This window comes from Perognathus longimembris, chromosome 2 (assembly GCF_023159225.1).
Source record: "Perognathus longimembris pacificus isolate PPM17 chromosome 2, ASM2315922v1, whole genome shotgun sequence".
NCBI lineage: Eukaryota > Metazoa > Chordata > Mammalia > Rodentia > Heteromyidae > Perognathus > Perognathus longimembris.
This window is the reverse complement of record NC_063162.1, coordinates 112761580-112782110: the sequence shown is the minus strand read 5'-3', so window position 1 is coordinate 112782110 and position 20531 is coordinate 112761580. Positions and strand designations below refer to the sequence as shown.

Sequence of the window (20531 nt, the reverse complement as noted above, 5' to 3'; positions counted from 1 at the left end):
TTACTCATTACCTTACCCATGTAATTTTAATTCCTCTGTACATCACCATTTTAATAACAATAAAATATTTTTTTAAAAAAAGAATCACTTATGTGAAAACTTGGTGGCATTTAATATGAATACAAAGGGCAGCTACCTTGTCCCTCTGTGGCTGACTATTACAGATATCATTTCTCAGAATCCTCTTAACATGCTAGGTGAAAGACTATTATCCTTGTGGTACAAGTTTAGCCAAGGCAGTAACTTGCCTAAATTCCTTTCTCATTTGGTCTGCTCCCAAATCTCTTCTCCTATCCTTGACACACAGCTTTGTCTGCTGTGTCCAACTGCTGGGAAGTGAAACACAAAGGCAGGGGTGGCTCTCTGCTGCTATGCCAGCCTCAACAGAGAGTAAAGAAAGCCCAGGAATTTAAATGAGCCCCTCTCTACCAGAGCTAGCCAGCCCCATAGCTAATCAGGTTGTTTGAGGAGAGGAACTCCTCACCTGCTTCCTCATATCATTTTTTGCTTTTCTAATTAATTATATGTGGTGTCATCAGAAAAATAAAGATCTTTTCTGAAACTTTCCACTAGTTCCTCATATGCTTATGTCCTTGGTATGAGCTCTGCGCCTCTACTAGAAGTGAATGAATAAATAAGGTCTTATTATTTTAACTTTTTGGTGAGCAAAGCAAATGTGACTTACTTCTGGACAAATTCTGCAGCTTCCGTAACTATGTGGCAAGCAAAGAAAGCTCAGGATTAAACTTGTGTTCTGTCACATCAAGGACTTCAACAGGTGCCAGCCTAACTCCAGGTCAAATTGGCAGTGAATAACGTAATGAGGTTCACCCACTTGTTTGAGGCTGGAAACATTTCTTCACTTGTCTTTGCAAAGGAAGTACAAGTAGTAAGAACTAGTGTTCAGAGATAATTGCTGATATGAACATAAAACTTTCTCCAGTTTATAGTATTGTTTTTGGGGTGCTTTAAATAGCTTTGGAATAATTTCTTTTGGTTTGTTTTCTCCCACTACTTGTTTTTAATTTTTAAAGCAATGAGGAACCTCTTTCAGAAAATGCCACTCTAATCTTTGCTACTCAAAGCACACTTTGAGTGTGCTCATTATCAGCAGACCTGCTGCCCCAGTTCTACAACTGGGAGCACATGTGCCTCAGGTGACACTTCAGAAAAACCATCTGGGAATCACATTTTTTTTTTCAATAGAATTCTTTTATTGCATCACTGAAGTATCAGAAACTGGTTGTCAGGATCCTAGATGGTGTTTCTGAAGATGAGTTAACTTAGATCTTATTCATCAGCCTGTTGAACTGTTCCTTTTTCAGAAACATAGATACCATCCAAAAGTTTTCTGATATCCTTGTTTTTAACTGTTGTTGCTTGCTGAATCAAAGCAGCTGAATTTGAGACAAATTCAATATCATTTCCTTCAAGGATTAACTCATCTTTCTGGGCTTGAGATACAGAACAAGCAACACCTGTCCTCATCCGAACTCTTCGGATGTATTTCTCACCCAAGAAGTTTCGGATTTCAACTAGAGACCCATTCTCCTGAATAACAACGTTGATGGGGAAGTGAGCGTACACAGACCTCATCTTGTAGGGAAAGCCCAGTGTAACACCCTTGATCATGTTCTGTACATGACTACAGATAGTGCGAACGGTGGCCAGTTCCCTTCTGTTTCCCCACCATTTGTCAACCCGGAGCTTCTTTTTTTTCCCAAGGAGACTGAGTTCTACGTTGATGTGGTTGAAATCCCTCCGCTGGATTCCGCGGGGGCCCTTCATGATTACCGTGCGTCCCTTCAGAGTGATGTCGACATTCTCCGGAATGTCGACAGTCTGATTGCTGAGCATGGTCTTCATTCTCGCAGTAGATGGGGCAAAAGCTGGGAATCACATTTTAAACAAGACCCCTGGTGGTGGTTGTGCAATCATTGAAAGTGGTCAGTGGTAAAAACAAACAAAAAAACAAAAACAAAAAAAAACAGCTAGGTGGTGGTGTCTGTCCTATGGGGGAGAGGAGAGGCAAGTGCAGGTCAGAGGCCAAAGTGATTCTCAGGCTCAATCAGGCATAGCTGAGATACGATGCCACCTGCTTCTTTCTCTCTCTCTCTCTCTCTCTCTCTCTCTCTCTCTCTCTCTCTCTCTCTCTCTCTCTTTCTCTCTGTCTCTCTCTGTCTCTCTCTGTGTCTCTCTCTGTCTCTCTCTCTCTGTCTCTCTCTCTCTCTGTCTCTCTCGCCATGTATCTGGGGAGATGTATGGTGAAACTAGTTCTTGTAGACTCAAGGGCCCATATACGCTAACACCCTGTGATTCAGAATTCTGGAAGCTTTTAGTGATTAAGTTCCTCCTGTTGAATCACAGGCAGTAATTTAATAGCAATCAGCTGCCTGTTCATTCTGACCCATTCCGCTTCATGTATTCTAGAATTTCCTAAATGCTTCTGATCTACTAACAAAACCTCTCCATTTTTCAGTACTGCTTCGGATTTCATTGTGTATCTATATACATGTGAATCTAGAGGCATGTGTGTGTATTTGTTTATTGAGGGTGTGTCCTCAAAGGGGACATTGGGCCCCTGGACCTTCTGTCCCTCATTTTGTCTCCTAAGTGCCACAATGTAAGCAGCTTCCCTGCCATGGCTGAACATGCCCACCGTGATTCACCATGACTCACCATGATCCACCATCATCCACCATCATCCACCACGATCCACCATGACCCACCGTGATCCACTATGACCCACTATAATCCACCATGATCCACCATGACCCACCATGCCTCACTATCATCCACCATGTTTCACCATGACCCACCATGATCTACCATAATATGCTCCCTCCCCAGAAGCCCTGAAGCACTGGCCAACCGACCATAGACTGAGTCTTCCAGAACTATGACCCCAAACAAGCATTTTCTCTCTTAACGTTGGTTATCACAGGTATTTGTAATAGTAAAAGAAAGCTGAATAACACATTCGCCATCATTAAACCCAAGGCTGTCCCAAGGAAATTATCTTTGAGTGTCTTTACCTTTCCCTGAAGGCCAAAATTTAAAGTCCATCTCCAGGTCCATTTCTCTTTATTACAAACTTCATTTGCTCAGGAGTTGGATTCTCCCCTTCCCCCTTCACCTACAGGTCCACATATTAAGCTACCCCTAACTTATTATTATTACAAGTTATTATTTCTTGTGGTTTTGTAATTCGTGCTGTTCTAGATACCCTCATTTTCCAGATTGAGACTTTTTTTTAGCAATAATATTTTATCTTAGTGCCTTGTAGCAGTTTAGTTCTCACATATTCAGAATTTTAGAGGCAACATGATATCATTAAAAGATGGCTCATGTAATCAACTATATTAGAGTCATGAGTGATTAGGATGAATTTCAATGTGGGGGTAAACTTTAAATTATTCGCTAATTATAACTGTTCCCATGTTATAAATTTTAAAGATAGTTGTGCCCTTCCCTAACACAATCTGTTTCTCTGCTTTGATGTTACGCCTTTTAGAAAGGAAGTTTCATCAGTACCTCAGTACAAATCACCTCCTAATCCTCAAGAGGAATGGGCTGGAGCACAGCTAAAGTTCTATTTTCTATCACTTCTTCAAGGCCATCTGAAGACAATAATGTTCTATAAATAAGACTTTTCTCAAAGTTGAACATACAGTGAGGGAAGGAGCTTTGTCAGATCAGCCTCAAGTGGACTTTCACATTCAGCCCCCAGGTCTGTTTGGAGGAGTCTACACAAGTTTGGAATGATTATCTGCCTCTTCATTCTTCCTGTGGGCTCCTTACCTAACCACTGTGCCCCCCCCCCCATCCCACACATCCAGAGGAGGTAGCGTGTACATCCATAGAAAGTCTATGAAGAATTAGGATCATTTCTCCAGCCACCTCAGTGCAGAGCAGCCTCCCCTCCATGCAGTACTTCACTCTGCAGAGCAAGGGCCTGTCTGTCTTCTTCATTCTGTCCCAGATTTTCCCCCAAGGACCTACCCCCATATACTTTAAAAATTAGACTCCCAACAATACAGAGGAAAACCCTGATGATTATCTATTAACTACACAAAGTCCAACAGAAGCACTGGCAGTTTGCCTTTCATTTGGACAAAATGAAATTCTTGGACATTAGTCTTTATAAGCAGATAAGTAGGTCAAAGAATTATTTTCCTTTCTCTAGGAGGGGTGGGGTGGGGCGGGACTGGGGTTGAGTTGGTCTGTTGAGTTGGTGTATTTTCCTTACTGCATGGATAACCACTACATAGCTTAGGAAGGCCATTTGTTGCGACCATTTTTCTCCAAGGGGAAGAAAATAATGATAAAAATCAGATGTTCCATTAAATCTTTTGTTTTCTACATTCATGCATATGGCTTTCATTAATGCATCCCCTGGTAAAGGTTGTCAGGCCACATGGCCTGGACGCGGAAATGGGTGTTGGCTTCTCCTTTTCGAAACATTTTTAAAGATTTATTCTTTGACACTAGGTTTCCTGGTGGCTATATATTGAAAAAAGCAAAATATACCTTGTCCCTGGGCTCTTGTTCCAGGAAATCTCTAGTACAGATGCACATATTTTGATGAGAAAATATAAATACCTTGTTATAAAAGAAATTAAAATGTTCAAATATCTTAAAGACTTTAAGAGTCATTAAAACAACACACAGCCAATTTCCTCAGGGAGAGTTTGGCCAGAAGAGCGGTTGTCAGGTACCAGTTGTGCTTAAGCGACATCTGGTGACCCACACTAGGTACTGCATGCTAGCTGGTGCATGTTTGAGGAGGTGCTCACACCCTGCTGATTTCTTCTTTTTCTTTTTATAGAACAGGGCAGCTTGGCTGGCCCCAAAATTGCTGACTTCCTGCCTCAGCTGCCCAAATCATAGGATTACAGACATTCACCACATGCATGGCTGTGTCATGCAGATTTCTGCCTTCAGGTTCAGATGGCATGCCTCTGTGTACATGTGTTATCTATCCTCACAGGCCATTCTTTTATAACTACACCAGCTGTGGGGCCCACTTTATTCCAGTATGGCCTTATATAATTATGTCCACATTTGAGAAGACTGAAAAGAGAGCAGGAAGTTCAAAAGGAAGAAGAAATTTTAAAAACGAGAACTTAGAACCTATAAGCCAGAAAGAATCTAGACATGGGAATCGATAGTCACAAAATGGCTTTACATTGCAAGAAAAGCAACCAAAACTGCAGATAACTGTCCCTAGTCTATGAACACTCTCTATCAACAGTCTTGTGTGGGACAGGAAAAAAAAAAACTAGTAACCCTGCCATTCATTTGAAAACCACTGGGAATCAGGAGTAAGAATAAGCACATGGAGGGATGGCTCAAGTGGTAAAGTGCCAGTGGCTGACAGAAATGTTTAAAAGTTGAGAGTGTGGGGTTCTGAGTTCAAGCTCCAGTACCTGTACAAAAGAAAACAAAACAAGAAACCAAAAACTAAAAGGGAAGGAAGGAAGGAAGGAAGGAAGGAAGGAAGGAAGGAAGGAAGGAAGGAAGGAAGGAAGGAAGGAACAAAAAGTAGAAGTACAAAAAAATTAAAGCTTTGGCTTTCTTTTAATATGTCTGAAAGGCTTGTTGGGTTACAGGGACAGAATCTAGTAGAAGCCTATTGGAAAGACGTAAATGCCATATAAACATGAGATATTGATATCATGAGTCCACAGGTAGACATTTCACAAAGGCAGAAGAGGATGACAAAGCAAGACAATACTAGAAAAACAGGTACAGAAGCTCAGTCTGGCTCCCAGGTGACTCAGGTCATTTGGAATCCAATGAATCAGTTGTCACCTTGCCCCTTGCAGATGAAGACATTTGTTTGCCCTAGTGAAAAGTAAACTTTGACTGCAATGCAACCACCTGGGTAGGAAAAAAAAGAAAAAGAGGAAAGAAAGAAAGAGAGGGGGAAGGAAGGAAGGAAGGAAGGAAGGAAGGAAGGAAGGAAGGAAGGAAGGAAGGAAGGAAGGAAGGAAAAAGCAAGCTGAAGCCTGGATTCCATGGCCAATTATTTATAAATTGCTTTTTTTTCAAAGCTTCCCAGGTGGTCTTCACGTAACTTCGCTGTAAGGGGTTGTCAACTTTCCAGCCATCCACTTTGTAGGACAAGGCAAGCTGCTGAATGCTCAAGATCCCTGCTGCCTATAGTCTTCTTGTCTACATATACATGTGTTTGTTATTTTCACCGTCACCTGACACTACCTTGGATTCTAGTTTCATTTCTGAAAAAGTATCAATTCATCTACTCCATTGCCTCTTGTCTCCATTATACAAAACTCTTGCATTAAGTGAGCTCCTAAATTATCCCAGTACCCTGTGCAGTTCAATGAGTGCTATTGATAATGGCCCATGAAAAGTTAACTATGGTTACTTCACAGACGATAACCCCTAACAAACAGTAAAAGAAATGTATCCAATGCCTAACGTATGAAACTGTAACCTCTCTGTACATCAGTTTGAAAATAAAAATAAAATTAAAAAAAGAAGATAACCCCTTACACTGAGAAAATAGGCATAGAAATGTAAGATAAAAATACAAGATGCAAGTTGAAATTAGACTTTCAAACAAACAGTTTTAAACTATAAGCATCTCCCATGCAGTACTTGAGACCTACTTAGGGGGAAAACATACTTAAATAAGCATGGGAACACTGCTGTTTGGAAGTTAGACAAAGATATCTGCAGATGCATTTTTTCAATGAAGTCTAATTTGATGATTATTAATTCCCATGTCTTGGTTATATGAAAACATTTCTTCATTGTTTCTCCGAACTTCTAACTGAACTAGTCCTCCTCTGTTTTATCTGGCACCTCCAAATAGATTGGAGTGCCTTTGACAGCTATGGCTTGGTTCATCCATTACACCCCTGAGGGAAATAACAAATGTTCAACCCCCAGTTTGCTGGAAAAAACAAATGGCTGAAAACCTTGATATGAATGCTTTTGCCATTTCTATAATGTGAATGCTCCGGGATGTTTTCCCTAGGTTATAAAAGCAAGAATAGAGCTGGGAATGTTCAGGGTCACATCACTGTCACCAAGAAATCAGTGTTGATCTACCCTGGGCCTTGCATCCATCAAGAGAAGAATTAAAGCAAGACATGAAGTATAATTAAGGTGAGACAAAACAGTTATTAGGAAATAAATATGTTAAGGAAAGATGATCATGTGGCACTTCAGTTTATCTTTAACCATGTTTAGGGAATGCTGTGTTACCAGGTAAGAATCCAGGGAATGGAGTCTTCCCATCAGGATCTGTCTTCCAGGTCTCTTGTGTCCCAAAGAAAGGAGCAGCACTGGCTCGAAGCAGGGAAGGAAGGATAGGAAAGAGAAAGTGCACCCAGCAGGAAATATGTCAGTGGGCTGAGCTGCAATGCTGAGCCTGCAGCCTTCCTCCCTGTCTTTACTGGGGGAATCAGCCAAGGCAAGTGCATTGTTGTGTGCATTCTGGGTCATTTTTTATTTGTCACAGACAGGTTGATTGTTAGGTGGAACTTATGGAATAGATCAGCATATGCACCCACCACCCAGGTTTGTCAGGATGGCTGTGCTCCTCATAGAGATTGGGTGGTCTTGAAGCAAGATCCTAGGCATCATTAGGGTAAAATAGTCACAGTCAGTTCTTGTCCTTGTCCTCTCACTTTCACACTGGGTGAGGGCTCTGCTTTTCCAAGTGAACCTCCGGGGTTTGACACCAATTTCTCTTCCCCTAGAATGTAATCAACATCTTTTGTTTTGGTGGTCTCTTTAGCACCATTTGGCAATCTCAGAGGTTTCCTTAAGAGTCGGAGGGGTGTCTGTGGGAAGAATCTTGGTAACCATGGAGAGTAGTTCGCCTGTTGCTCTGGCAACCAGGGACTCTGTTCTATCTTCCTGCTTCAGACTCACCATGCGGAGTTGAATCCTCAACAACAGAGATGGTAAAGGGTAGTAAAATGGTTAAGAAGCAGCAAGTCTTGAGTTTGAATTAAATGTAACATATAAATGTCTCTAAGTGTAAGCTAAAATATTTCACCCAATTTCTTGTAGAATTTCTAAAACAAAATTAACAGTTGGCTCTTGCAAGCTGAACTTTGCTATGGAAAGTATAAATGTATTTGAGGAAGAAAATCATTTCCTAAGTTCAAAAGCTACCACAGGGACAGAAGGGAATTTAGGGTGGAAAAAAGAGACCTATCTACTGTGCTTTAGAGGATTTCTTTCTGTTACTTGAATGGTTGTCAATTTGTGATTAGAAAGATTCCTGTGAACATAGGATAACTTATGTTATATTTTGATATGTTTTAACAACTGTTTTGCCCTATCTATCAGTAACATACCTTTTACTATTAAGTCAAATGCTCTAGGCCTACTTTGAATATCTACTGATTTCTGAGAACCGCAACATCTTTTGCCATAAAATAATAATATAGGTTGTATAGTTTACAGGAATTTAGTTGTATATTTTGAATCAATTGAGATGAACTATAAAACTGTAAGTGAAATACTTGATACCACTCCATAATGAAAATGGTTCTGACATTTGGAACACAACTTGGTAGTAGATAGAAAACTGAACAATTTTGAAATATCTAGTATTTGCAATTATGAAGAAGATGCTGATGTTCTAAACAACCTTAAATATTTTTCCTTAAATATTATGTCCTTTCAAATCTGGCAGCTTTTTATACATTTTTTAACTGAAAGGAGAAAAAAAAGTAGAAAACTCTAAGCTCACAAAATTGTTTGATCAGACATTAAAGGACAAGTAGAAGCAAGAATACAAAATATGTCAGGTCTTTGACATTTAAATTTTTTAAGCTCAACAATTTCTAAGTACAGGAAAGACTACTTATATGTGCTTATATTCGATTTGTAAAGCCAAGATAGCTTTAAAATTGTCTTTTCTTTTCTTTTTTTTTTTTTTTTTTGGCCAGTCCTGGGGCCTGGACTCAGGGCCTGAGCACTGTCCCTGGCTTCTTTTTGCTCAAGGCTATCACTCTGCCACTTGAGCCACAGCGCCACTTCTGGCCATTTTCTGTATATGTGGTGCTGGGGAATTGAACCCAGGGCCTCACGTATACGAGGTAAGCACTCTTGCCACTAGGCCATATCCCCAGCCCTTAAAATTGTCTTTCTTAAGGTAATAAGTTCAACTAGGAAAATCTTGATTTCTTCCCAACTATAAATAATATAATTTTGCATAGCTTAAAAAAATCAAGGGCACGGCATGATAGTTCATGCTTAAAATTCTAGCTATTCTGGAGTGTGGAAATGGGAGGATTATGGTTTAAGTTCACCCTGGGCAAAAAGTAAGACTCTATCTCAATGAACAGGTGAGCATTGTGTCATATACCTATCACTCTACCTACAAGAAAGTCAGAAATAAGATGATCATAACCCAAACCTTCTGCAAAAGGTATAAGATCCTGTCTAAAAATAAAGTAGAAGCTGAGTGCTGGTGACTCATACCTGTTCTAGCTATTGAGTAGGCTGAGATTTGAGGATTACAGTTCAAAGCCAGCCTGAGTAGGAAAGTCCACAAGACTCTTATCTCTAATAAATTACTCAGAAAAAGCCAGTAGTGGCTCTGTAATAGAACACTAGACTTGAACACAAAGAGGCTCAGTGACAGCAAAGGCCGAGTTCAAGCCCTAGGACTGACGATACAATTATAAATAAACTAGAACAAAAAGGGTTGGAGTTGTGGCTTGAGGGGTTGAATGCTTATTAGAAAGCATAGAATCCCTGAATTCAAATTCCAGTGTCATTTTAAAAAGAACAAAAAGAAAAAAAAACCAACAATACCCAATAGCTGGTAGCTCATGCCTCTAATCCTAGCTACTGAGGATCTAAGGATCATGGTTCAAAGCCAGCTCAAGAAAGAAAGACCATGATACTCTTATCTTCAGTAAACTACCCAAAAGCTAGAAGCAAAGCTGTGGCTCAAATGGTAGAGTGCTAGACTTGAGCAAAAAAAGCCTCAGTGATAATGCTCAGGCCCTGAGTTGAAGCCCTAGGATTGGTACCTCTCCCATGCATGCTGATCACACATGTACGCACCCACATACACACACACAACTTCAAACATCCTTAAACTGATGTTCCTCAAAGTATCAATTCATCTGAACAAATAATCTATTTATAAGCTTATTTAACTGAGTTGTCTTAAGCTAGTGGTTCTCAAGATTTTGGAAAGTTTATTACAATATAATCTGCTGGACCCTCTCTATCCTCAAGAGTTCCTGATAGGATTGGTCTTGATTGGGCCCCCAAAAGGTATATTTAATGTTTTTCCAGATGGTACTAATGCTGCTGATCCGGGAGCCATGCAGTGAGAACCAGCACTTCCATTGCTCAAAACAGTGAGCAGAGACGGAAAGTATCTGATGTTCTTAACTACTTCTATTATATTACAAGGCAATCAAACAAGACCAAAGAGCAAGAGCTTTCCTGGTATTTTACTCCAGTATATCAAATTCTCTTAAACATTCAGTTCAATTTAAGATCATCAAATTGCCTACTCATACCAAATCAGAATTTTAATAATGTAATAACATTTTTATATTTCAGATTTGAAAAAAATCGTAGTTCTAGAAAATGAGACTTTCCTAAAAATTAACTTTTACAAGCATTTCCTAGAAAATATGCACCATATATCCATCCAAACAGCTGTAAGATTTAGGTGCAGAGTTACAGTCTCTGATGGAACATGAAATAATTTTGGAGCATGAAATAACTACTTATGTGAAGCGAGGGGCCAATGGCTCACAGTTGTGATTCTAGGTACTTAGGAGATTGAAGTCCAGAAGATGACAGCATAAAGCCAGCTCAGGCAGAAAAGTCCACGACAATTCATTTCTAATCTAACTAGCAAAAATTTCAAGCTAGAAGCATGGTTCAAGTGGTAGAGCACCAGCCTATCAAACAAGCCAATCAAGTGTGAAGCTCTGAGTTCAAATTTCAGTACCTGAAAAAAATTACTAAAAAAATTGCTTGTGTGAAAGGAAGATTAAGAAACAAAAACATGGGGGCTGGGGATATAGCCTAGTGGCAAGAGTGCCTGCCTCGGATACACGAGGCCCTAGGTTCAATTCCCCAGCACCACATATACAGAAAACGGCCAGAAGCGGCACTGTGGCTCAAGTGGCAGAGTGCTAGCCTTGAGCGGGAAGAAGCCAGGGACAGTGCTCAGGCCCTGAGTCCAAGGCCCAGGACTGGCAAAAAAAAAAAAAAAAGAAAGAAAGAAACAAAAACATGGAAATTAATTTTACTTTCAAATTTTTACAAAGGAGTCAGATTTTTATCTATTTTATTTTTTGGCTTTAAACAAATTTTACTATCTTACAGTTGTAGGGGGTCGTAACTTTACATGGGTCTCTTTCGGCTAACATCAAGGTATATAAGGCTGTGCGCCTTTCTGGCGGAGTCAGATTTTAAATAAAGTAATCCACAAATTAAACACTACAGTATTTAAGAAAAAAGTGAAAATCTGGGTGCTTATGGCTTATGCTGGAAATCCTAGCTATTCAGGAGGCTGAGATCTGGAGAATCAATGTTTGAGGCCAATCTAGCTCCCCACCCATCCAAAAAAAAACGTCCTCAAGAGTCCATCTCCAAAATATCCAGCAAAAAGTCAGGCTACTGGTGTGGCTCAAGGGATAGAGCACTAGCCTGGGCAAGCAAGCCATGCAGGCGTGAGGCCTTGAATTCAAGCCCTGATACCAGGAGAAAGAACATATTACTAAAATGAGTCTCTACATAGCAGGAAAAGAATACACTTCTCCCTCACAGCGTTATATCTGAAAGCATTGTAATTATCTATTGGAGTACTCTAGGCAAATTGGAAAGTCAAATTCATTTTTGTTAAGGAACTCATTTCATCCAGTGCTAGACATCTTATCTCCCTCCCTCCCTCCCTCCCTCCCTCCCTCCCTCCCTCCCTCCCTCCCTCCCTCCCTCCCTCCCTCCCTCCCTCCCTCCCTTCCTCCCTTCCCTCCCTCCCTCCATCTCGTCCTCTTCCTCCTCCTCCTCCTCTTCCTCCTCCTCCTCCTCTTCCTCCTCCTCCTCCTCCTCCTCCTCCTCCTCCTCCTCCTCCTCCTCCTCCTCCTCCTCCTCCTCTTCCTCCTCCTCCTCCTCCTTCTCTTCCTTCTTTTTTTGATGCTGGTATTAGGGCTTGAACTCAGGACCTCACATGCTTGCTTAGCTGTTTTGCTCATGGCTGGCACTCCACCACTTGAGTCACATCTCCATTCCTAGCTTTTTGCTTGTTAATTGAAGACAAGAGTCCTTTGGATTTTTTTTTTCCTTCTGGGCCTGGCTTTGAACCTGTGATCTTCAGATCTCATCTTCCTTAGTAGCTAGAATGACAGGCCATGAGTCATTGGCTCTCAGTAAACATTTAAAACTTTTTAATTGGCACTGAGTAATGGTATACAATTACAAGACACTCTAATGCAATATACAATGTGGGAATCAGATCTGAGCAATTGTAAGCATTTTATAGTCAGCCACATCCAACTAAGTGAAGGAGAGGCTCTGAAGCCACACCTAGGTGAGGACTCAGCTATGCAACTTCACAGTCAGACAGGTCCCCTGAGCCTCTTCCAGACTCTGTCCTATGAACAATTTGCCTACTTTTGCTTTTAGCTTCCTAATTTTATTTGATAGATTCTCTACCCTGCTCTTTTTTCCAACTGCTACTAATTTCCTTCACCACAAATTGTTATAATTTTTTACTGCCTCACTGATTCTGCATTCTTAACTATTTTGAAAGTCAGCAATGCAGCAATTGTTTGGCTGCCTTTATTATGTAGAATCCATAATTGAAATCCCATGGCTCCCCTGAAATGCCAGACTGAAAGCAAGTAGTTCAACAGAGCTACAGCAATAATAATGAATCTTGTTTTATCTCTTGGGGGAAAAGTGACTTCCTTTTTAACACTATTTAAGAAGTATTCATAATAAATATCAAAACCTAAAGTCTAAAGGTTGGACATTTTCAAATGTCATAGTGAGCACTTTCAGTTCCCTTATCATTTTTTCTTGGAAGTGTTTTACATTCTAGGCGAGCCTGTATTGGAAGGCTCACAGCAGCACTTCCAGGCAACTAGGAAGCAGGATATTTAGACATGCCAAGTAATGTTGCTCAACAATGAAGAACGTGACCAGATGCTATTTGGATACAAAAGATAACAGAAGAATGTATGCCAAACTTTAATAAACAGGGAAAAACAAAAACAGGGTCTGAAAAACACATCAGCTGAACATGAGCTGGTAGACAAATGTACTAAGTAGATGAAAGCTGTATCTCTTTGAAATCAAAAGTTAACTATCTTAAAGCAGAAGCTGGCACCAGTGGCTCAAACCTGTTATCCTAGCTACTTAGGAGGTAGATATCCCAAGGATCTCAGTTCAAGACAAATCCAGACATATAGACATTAGACCCCTTCTCAATCAATAGCTGGGTGCATTGACATGTGTTTGTCATCCCAGCTATGAAAGGAAATATGAAACAGGTAGATTGTAGTGCAAGCAAGTGCCCAGATAAAAATAAAGACCCTTTCTACAAATAACCAGTGCAAAAAAGGGCATGCATGGTTCAGCAGTATAGTGCCTGCTTTGAGTAAAACTTCAGTACTACCAAAAAAGGGAGAAAAAAAGGAGAGAAAAATGATGAAAGGAAGAAGAGAGAGAGAGAGAGAGAAACAAAGGAAGGAATGCAGGAAGGCAGAAAGAAAAAGGAAGGAAGTGGAGGAGTGAGGGAGAGGGGAAGGGAGGGACATTCTCAATAACACTGAATTCTATTAGGCACAATCTGCTAATGGAATCCACTGCTGTAAAAGAAAACAGGCAAAAGAAGGCATGGTAAAGGCTCAGGCCACAGGTCAGTAGTAGAGTACTTAGCACATACAAGGTTCTGAATTCCGTCTCTAGCAGCACAAAAAAACAACAAACACTATACATAGTAGAAGCATATGAGAGTTACATAATTACTGGCAAGTTTCATTTTACTGAAGTCATCTCCCCCCCACTTTTTAATGGATCACCATTTAGCCTCTTGATGTCTAATATATGTTCCTTGCCACAAAGTACAGAGTTTTGAACAGTAATTGTTATGTAGGTGGCTGGACATGGTGGAAAAAAATCATTATAGATTCTAAATAGAGAGTTAATGAGAATGCACTTCTGTTGGGGTAATAATCTGGAGAAATAACTTCAAAAACTGTATATATTAAAGCTGCCATTTGTGTGCTCTAAAAAAATAAAGAAAACAGGCACTAGGTTGTCTTTTTTATGATTTAGAAAAAATTACCTTCTACACAATACTTTTTTATGGCATGCAGAACAGAACAAAATGCAAAGTAATTATTATAACGCATGGATAATATGAAACAAATTAGACCCGGTGTTGCTTACAAGCAAAGATTGAATCAGCGCCTGTGAGGCTGAAGCTCTCATTAACCCAAACATATTTCTTGCATGACATGAGGCCGGATCCACTAATCTGGCATGAAGTACGGTGTTCCACTTTCCCATGCTGAAATTCGTTCCAAGAAATGAAAATAATGGAGAGAGCCACAGTCCTAAAATTGTGGAATTGAACAGTATAACTCAGGAAGGGCTTTGGAATTTAAAATTTGAGGAAAAGTAATTAAATTTTGTGTTCTCTTTTTGTAAGCAATGAAGAGTGTGAATGAAAAGCTAAGCATAAAGCTACCTGACTGTGGTATACGAAGATACGGACAATCAAATAGGACTGTCAGAAAACCACAGGTGTTATAAATATGTCTGAAATCATTTTCCTAAACATAAAGATCAGGGACTCTTCATATTCAGATTACCTCTGAATTACCATCTTCCATTTGAAATGAAATCAACTTTTGCTTACCATGAAAGTATCCAAGGCAAAAATTCTATACCAGGCCTAAGACCTGAAACTTCCAGGTAAAAACAGAAGAAAAGAGATTAGGCTTTTTACCTCCAAATTAAGGGAGTCATAAAATACAAAATGTAGCAATAATTGAGATGCTGAGAGAGAGAGAGAGAGAGAGAGAGAGAGAGAGAGAGAGAGAGAGAGCATTTGAGACAAACCTCAAACTTGTGGTCTTCCATCTTCAGTGACATTGATTATAGACATGAACCACCCTCAATACTTGGTTATCTCAACATTTTCATAGTCATTTTTTGTTGTGGTGATGGAGATGGAAACCAGGACCTTGCACATGTTAGGCACACATGTTAGGCAAGTGCTCTACCACTGAGCTACATCATCAGACCCACAATCATATTCACTTAAAATAGGTTTCACTGAATGCAGGTGTACTGAGTCCATGGCTCCAAGAATATTTCCTGTATTTCTATTGCTGCTTCTAAGTTTATTCTGTATTCTTCCTTCTCCCACCTCTCAAATAAATGATCCTAACCTACATGTTTTAGGGCCACAGTTGTAAAACAAAATTCTCTGAATAGAGAAACTAGGAAAAATTCAGACTAAGGAAAAGGATATGGGAAGAGAAACTAGGACAGGGAGAAGAAGAAACAGGGGAGAATCCAAGTCCTAGAGTGAGCAGAGGATGGTTCGCCTCAAGGGCCACAACACTCACTCCATGCCCTGCTGTAGGACAGCAAGTCTATTTCAGGGGTACCTGTAGGCAGAAGCAATGCTAGAACAAGGGTTGGACACTCGGATGTCTTATGAGGAAGAATGCACTGCACTGAATCAATGTGGAATATACCTACTAGCCCATTAGTGCTAACTTCATTTTTATTTCAATATGGGATTTTGATGTTATGCATCTTTTCTCTATAGTTTAAGAAAGAATTTTAGAAGGTGAGAATAATCTGAAAGTGAATGAACCCAAAGAGATTGGAGATGGGAGAAAGAAGAGGGTAATAGTGGATAATTAAATACACAAATATATAAAAATAGAATAGAAATACAAAATCCACCAAAAGATGTTAATAGCGGCTGGGGATGTGGCCTAATGGCAAGAGTGCTCGCCTCATATATTTGAAGCCCTGGGTTCAATTCCCCAGCACCACATATATAGAAAACAGCCAGAAGTGGCGCTGTGGATCAGGTGGTAAAGTGCTGGCTTTGAGCAAAAAGAAGCCAGGGACAGTGCTCAGGCCGAGTCCAAGGCCCAGGACTGGCCAAAAAAAAAAAAAAAGATGTTAATAAAGAAAGGTTAAAAATGAGTGGTTAAAGAGTAACAGGGGTGAATTGTGTCAAAGTACATTATTTGAAATATGTAAATATTGTGACAATTGATTTATACTAATTAGAATTTCTTCAAGAAACAAAAATCTGAGGATTGGGATTTGAAGCCAGCCAGGGCAGGAAGGTTTGTGAGACTCTTATCTCAAATTAACCACCAAAATGCAGGAAAAATGGAACTGTGGCTCACATGGTAGAATGCCAGGCTTGAGTGAAAAAGCCCTAGTATAGGCACACACACAAAAATTCTAGTTGTCAGCTTCTAATTTATTTTATCATCCTAAATTCAAAGGCAGTCCTAGAAGAAAATCAAGGTCCTTGTAATATGTGACCTGTCCAATAGAGGGCACCACAATTCCTTGTCAGACACACCATACTAAGGCCCTCCACTGGGGAAAAAAGGGAAGAGCAGGGCTGGGAATATGGCCTAGTGGCAAGAGTGTTTGCCTCATATACATGAAGGCCTAGGTTCAATGCCTCAGCACCACATATAGAGAAAAAGCCAGAAGTGGTACTGTGGCTCAAGTTGGCAGAGTGCTAGCCTTGAGCAAAAAGAAGCCAGGGACAGTGCTCAGATCCTGAGTTCAAGCCCCAGGACTGGCCAAAAAAATAAATAAATAAAAATAAAAGGGAAGGGCAGAGATGTTGCATTTTGCATATCCTGGCTATGTGTCTCCGAAAGCATCCTGGGGCTGGGGCCCTAGAGGACTTGCAAGGCAGGGATATTCCCTTCTGAAGGCCAGCACTCCTGGGACTGGGAAACTCTTGGAAACTAACTGCCACTGGATTGGAGAACAGTGCATACTCCATGAAAGGGCACAAAATTTGGTATGTTTGTAGTGTTACCATACATGACAATGACTGATTTAGTTGTTTTAGACTTCTGAAAATTATGAAATGTTTGATATCTTAAAAGGTATAATTTAGGGGCTGGGGATATGGCCTAGTGGCAAGAGTGCTTGCCTCCCATACATGAGGCCCTAGGTTTGATTCCCCAGCACCACATATACAGAAAATGGCCAGAAGTGGCGCTGTGGCTCAAGTGGCAGAGTGCTAGCCTTGAGCAAAAGGAAGCCAGGGACAGTGCTCAGGCCCTGAGTTCAAGGCCCAGGAGTGGTAACAAAAAAAGGTATAATTTACATGTAAATTATGAAGCATAATAATGAAGCAGCGTGAATATGTCCATTACCTTAGCTTCAAAAGGCCATGAGCTGGTGCCTCAAGCCTGAAACCCTAGATACTCAGGAGGCTGAGATCTGAGGGTGATGGTTCAAAGCCTGACAGGGCAGGAAAATCCTGTCAGACTCTTATCTCCAATTAACTACCAGAAAACTGGAAGTGGATCTGTGGCTCAAGGTGTCCAAAGCAAAAAGAGTCCAGGAACATGGCTCAGGCCTGGACTTCAAGCCTTGTGACCAACAAAAGCAAAAATAAAATTGTGTGTGTATACATGTATATATGTGTATATGTACATATACACATATATAACACATATATACACACATATGTATGTATATATATATATATATATATGCCATGAGTAGTTTCTTTGAGATCCTCCCTTGTCCCTCCTTGATCATATCATTGTCCTTTCCAGAAGTAACTGCACTTTTGAATTTTGTATTAATGTTTCCTTTATGGTTTCATTGCATATATCCCTGCATCCTTAATATGAGAAACAGCTAATGTCCTTTGCTTTGCTCTTGGTCAGAAAGGAATCTAGATCCTTTCCAAATGTTAACTCTAATGGTCACAATGACCATATGAAGTAAAGACTATTATCACTAGATGAGGAAACTGAGGCCCAGAGAAGTGATGTGAATTTCTCAGTGTCAGATGCTGATGTTAGTTTCTGTATCCTTAACCAATAAGTGCTCTCTCTCCTTTAAACAACATATTGATGCTGTTTTGCTTATTTTTAATCTCTCTCTCTCTCTCTCTCTTTTTTTTTTTTTTTTTTTTTTGCAGTCCTGGGGCTTGGACTCATGGCCTGAGCACTGTCCCTGGCTTCTTGGCTTCTTTTTGCTCAAGGCTAGCACTCTAGCTCTTAAGCCACAGTGCCACTTCTGGCTTTTCCTATATGTATGGTGCTAGGGAATTGAACCCAGGGCTTCATGTATGCGAGGAAAGCACTCTACCACTAGGCCATATTCCCAGCCCCTTAATTTTGGATTTCATACATGCAGAAGCATATTGTGTTTGTTCCATTTGCTTAAACACACAGCCTTATGTATGGATTCTAATGCAAGGAGTTTACTTGGGAAGTGGGCCAGAAAACCTAGCAGGGGCATGAGGAACTGAGTGACTGAGGAAAGACAAAGCAGCCCACATGGGGTTTTCATCAAAGAAGGAACCACTGTGGAGAGCTGTCTTAATCACAGGGATTGATGTTCCACTCAGGAGTGAGGGAACAGAGGTGTTGATGCTCATGGCTTGCATGGCCCTGATACCTTTGGCCTGCTGTGTGTCCAGGCAAGCAGAGCAGCCTGGCTTGATTGCAGTTGGAGGTTGCACTGGCCTGTGGAAATGGCAAGAGGTGGAGAGTAGGCACTGCGGTGTTCACTGGAAATGCCACGATATTCACATCTTTCCATTGGCTGTGACTTCTCACCACTATGGTTGGGAGACACAGCTTTGCTGGTATATTGATACGTATAACTGCTTCCTTCATTTTCATTGCTATATTCAGTTGTGGGTCTCTGTTCCACTGATCTGTTCTGCTGCTAATGGACATTTGGACTGTTTCCACCTTTTGTCATCATGGATAATGCTGCCTTGAAACTTTCCCTATGAGTCCCTTGGCATATTGTGCAAAAGTTCCTCGTGGATTTAAAATGCTGAGTGAGCAGATGTTTGCAACTTTTGCATCTTAACCTTTACTATGTAATCAATACAGTATTTCTTCCGGATACAACCCTACCAATAGAGTATGAGATTGCCTAAAATGTTCTATCTTTGCCAAATATTCTACTGCCAGGCATTTAATTTTTGCAACTGTGGTAGGTATAAAATGATAAACAAGTGAAATATTTTGAGGAAACACATAGATCATATATGTGTATAATATATATTAATACATGTAATACATTAAAATGTATATATGTGTATATGTTTAATTTTACTTTACTAATTACCAAGAGCTAGGGTTGCAGTTCAGTGGTAGAAAACTTACATTCGTGAGGCTCTAATTCCATCCTGAATATTGTAAAAAAAAAATAATAATAATAACAAAAGGAAGGAAGAAAGGAAAGAAGGAAGGAAGGAAGGAAGGAAGGATAAAAAGGTCACATAGGACCAAGCTCAGTATTTGTTTCTTTATCTAAAATTAAAGATTGAGTGTCATGGTATCCATGTGTAGTCCCAGCTACTTGGATGAAGACTCGAGGCCAGCCTGAGCAAAAAGTTAGTGAGAGTTTCATCTCAATCAACAAGTTAAAACATGTTGGTGTGCCTATGGTGCCCCTAATTCAGAAGACATAGGCAATAATATCAATGTTTGAAGCTAGCCCTGAGGGGAAATAAATAAAGGTAGGATCTACCCCAAAATAAGGAATGCAGAAAGGCCTGAGAGGGTATGGCTCAAGGGGCAGAGCACCTTCTCAGCACCAGGAGGCCCTGAGTTCAACCTGGGTACCATTAAAGAGGAGGGGGGTGCCACTGGAGGGTCATAGCTATAATGCTAGCTACACATGGAATTGTGATCTGAAGATCTGAGGATCACAGTTCAAAGCCAGCTGGAAAAGACAACTTTTGGAGATTCCTATCTCCAATTAACCACCAAGAAACCTCCAAAATGGGGAACTAGTGCAAGTGAGAGAGTCCTGGGCATGAGGAAAAAGCCCAGCAAGAGCTTAAGGCCTCAGCACTGGCAAAAATAAAATGTAAAAATTTTAAAAACGGGTAATAATATTTAAAATTGTGGCTATAAATGAGGGGAACTATTATTACTTGCATAACTCAAAGACTGTAATATGACTATAATTTTTTCAAAAGCTCAAACAAATACAATTTGATTTAGTATGTAGCTTGAGGATGGCATTGAAGGATGACACTAAAGTTCTGTGTGTTAAAGTTCAATGTCTGTTTCACAGGTAGCTTGCATGCCACATAGGTGATGGGTTTCCTGTCCCACAGGAGCTCTTCTTACTTTGGAACTAGTGGTTCTTTTCAGGGCCTTCTCACGGGAGAAAATGTCACCAACATTATAATTTTATGAAGCATAATAAATTCTTTCATCATCTATAGTAAAGGAAAAAGCAAATCCCAGTGCAGAGTTACATAAAGCTGCTGTAGCAGACCACCACAAATTCAG

The 20531-nt window shown here is 40.3% G+C and overlaps 1 protein-coding gene across 1 annotated transcript; it reads right to left on the bottom strand.

The window, feature by feature from the left end:
* Window positions 1–1239: 1239 nt before the first annotated feature.
* LOC125346967 (60S ribosomal protein L9-like) lies at window positions 1240–1881 on the bottom strand. Its single transcript, XM_048339941.1, has one exon. The coding sequence runs from the start codon at window positions 1864–1866 to the stop codon at window positions 1291–1293; it is 576 nt and encodes a 191-aa protein (XP_048195898.1). The 5' UTR covers window positions 1867–1881; the 3' UTR covers window positions 1240–1290.
* Between the last annotated feature and the right edge of the window lie 18650 nt (window positions 1882–20531).

What these genes read in the sequence shown, in the direction of transcription:
- LOC125346967 (XM_048339941.1), bottom strand. Translation starts at nt 1,866, where the DNA reads ATGAAGACCATGCTCAGCAATCAGACTGTCGACATTCCGGAGAATGTC.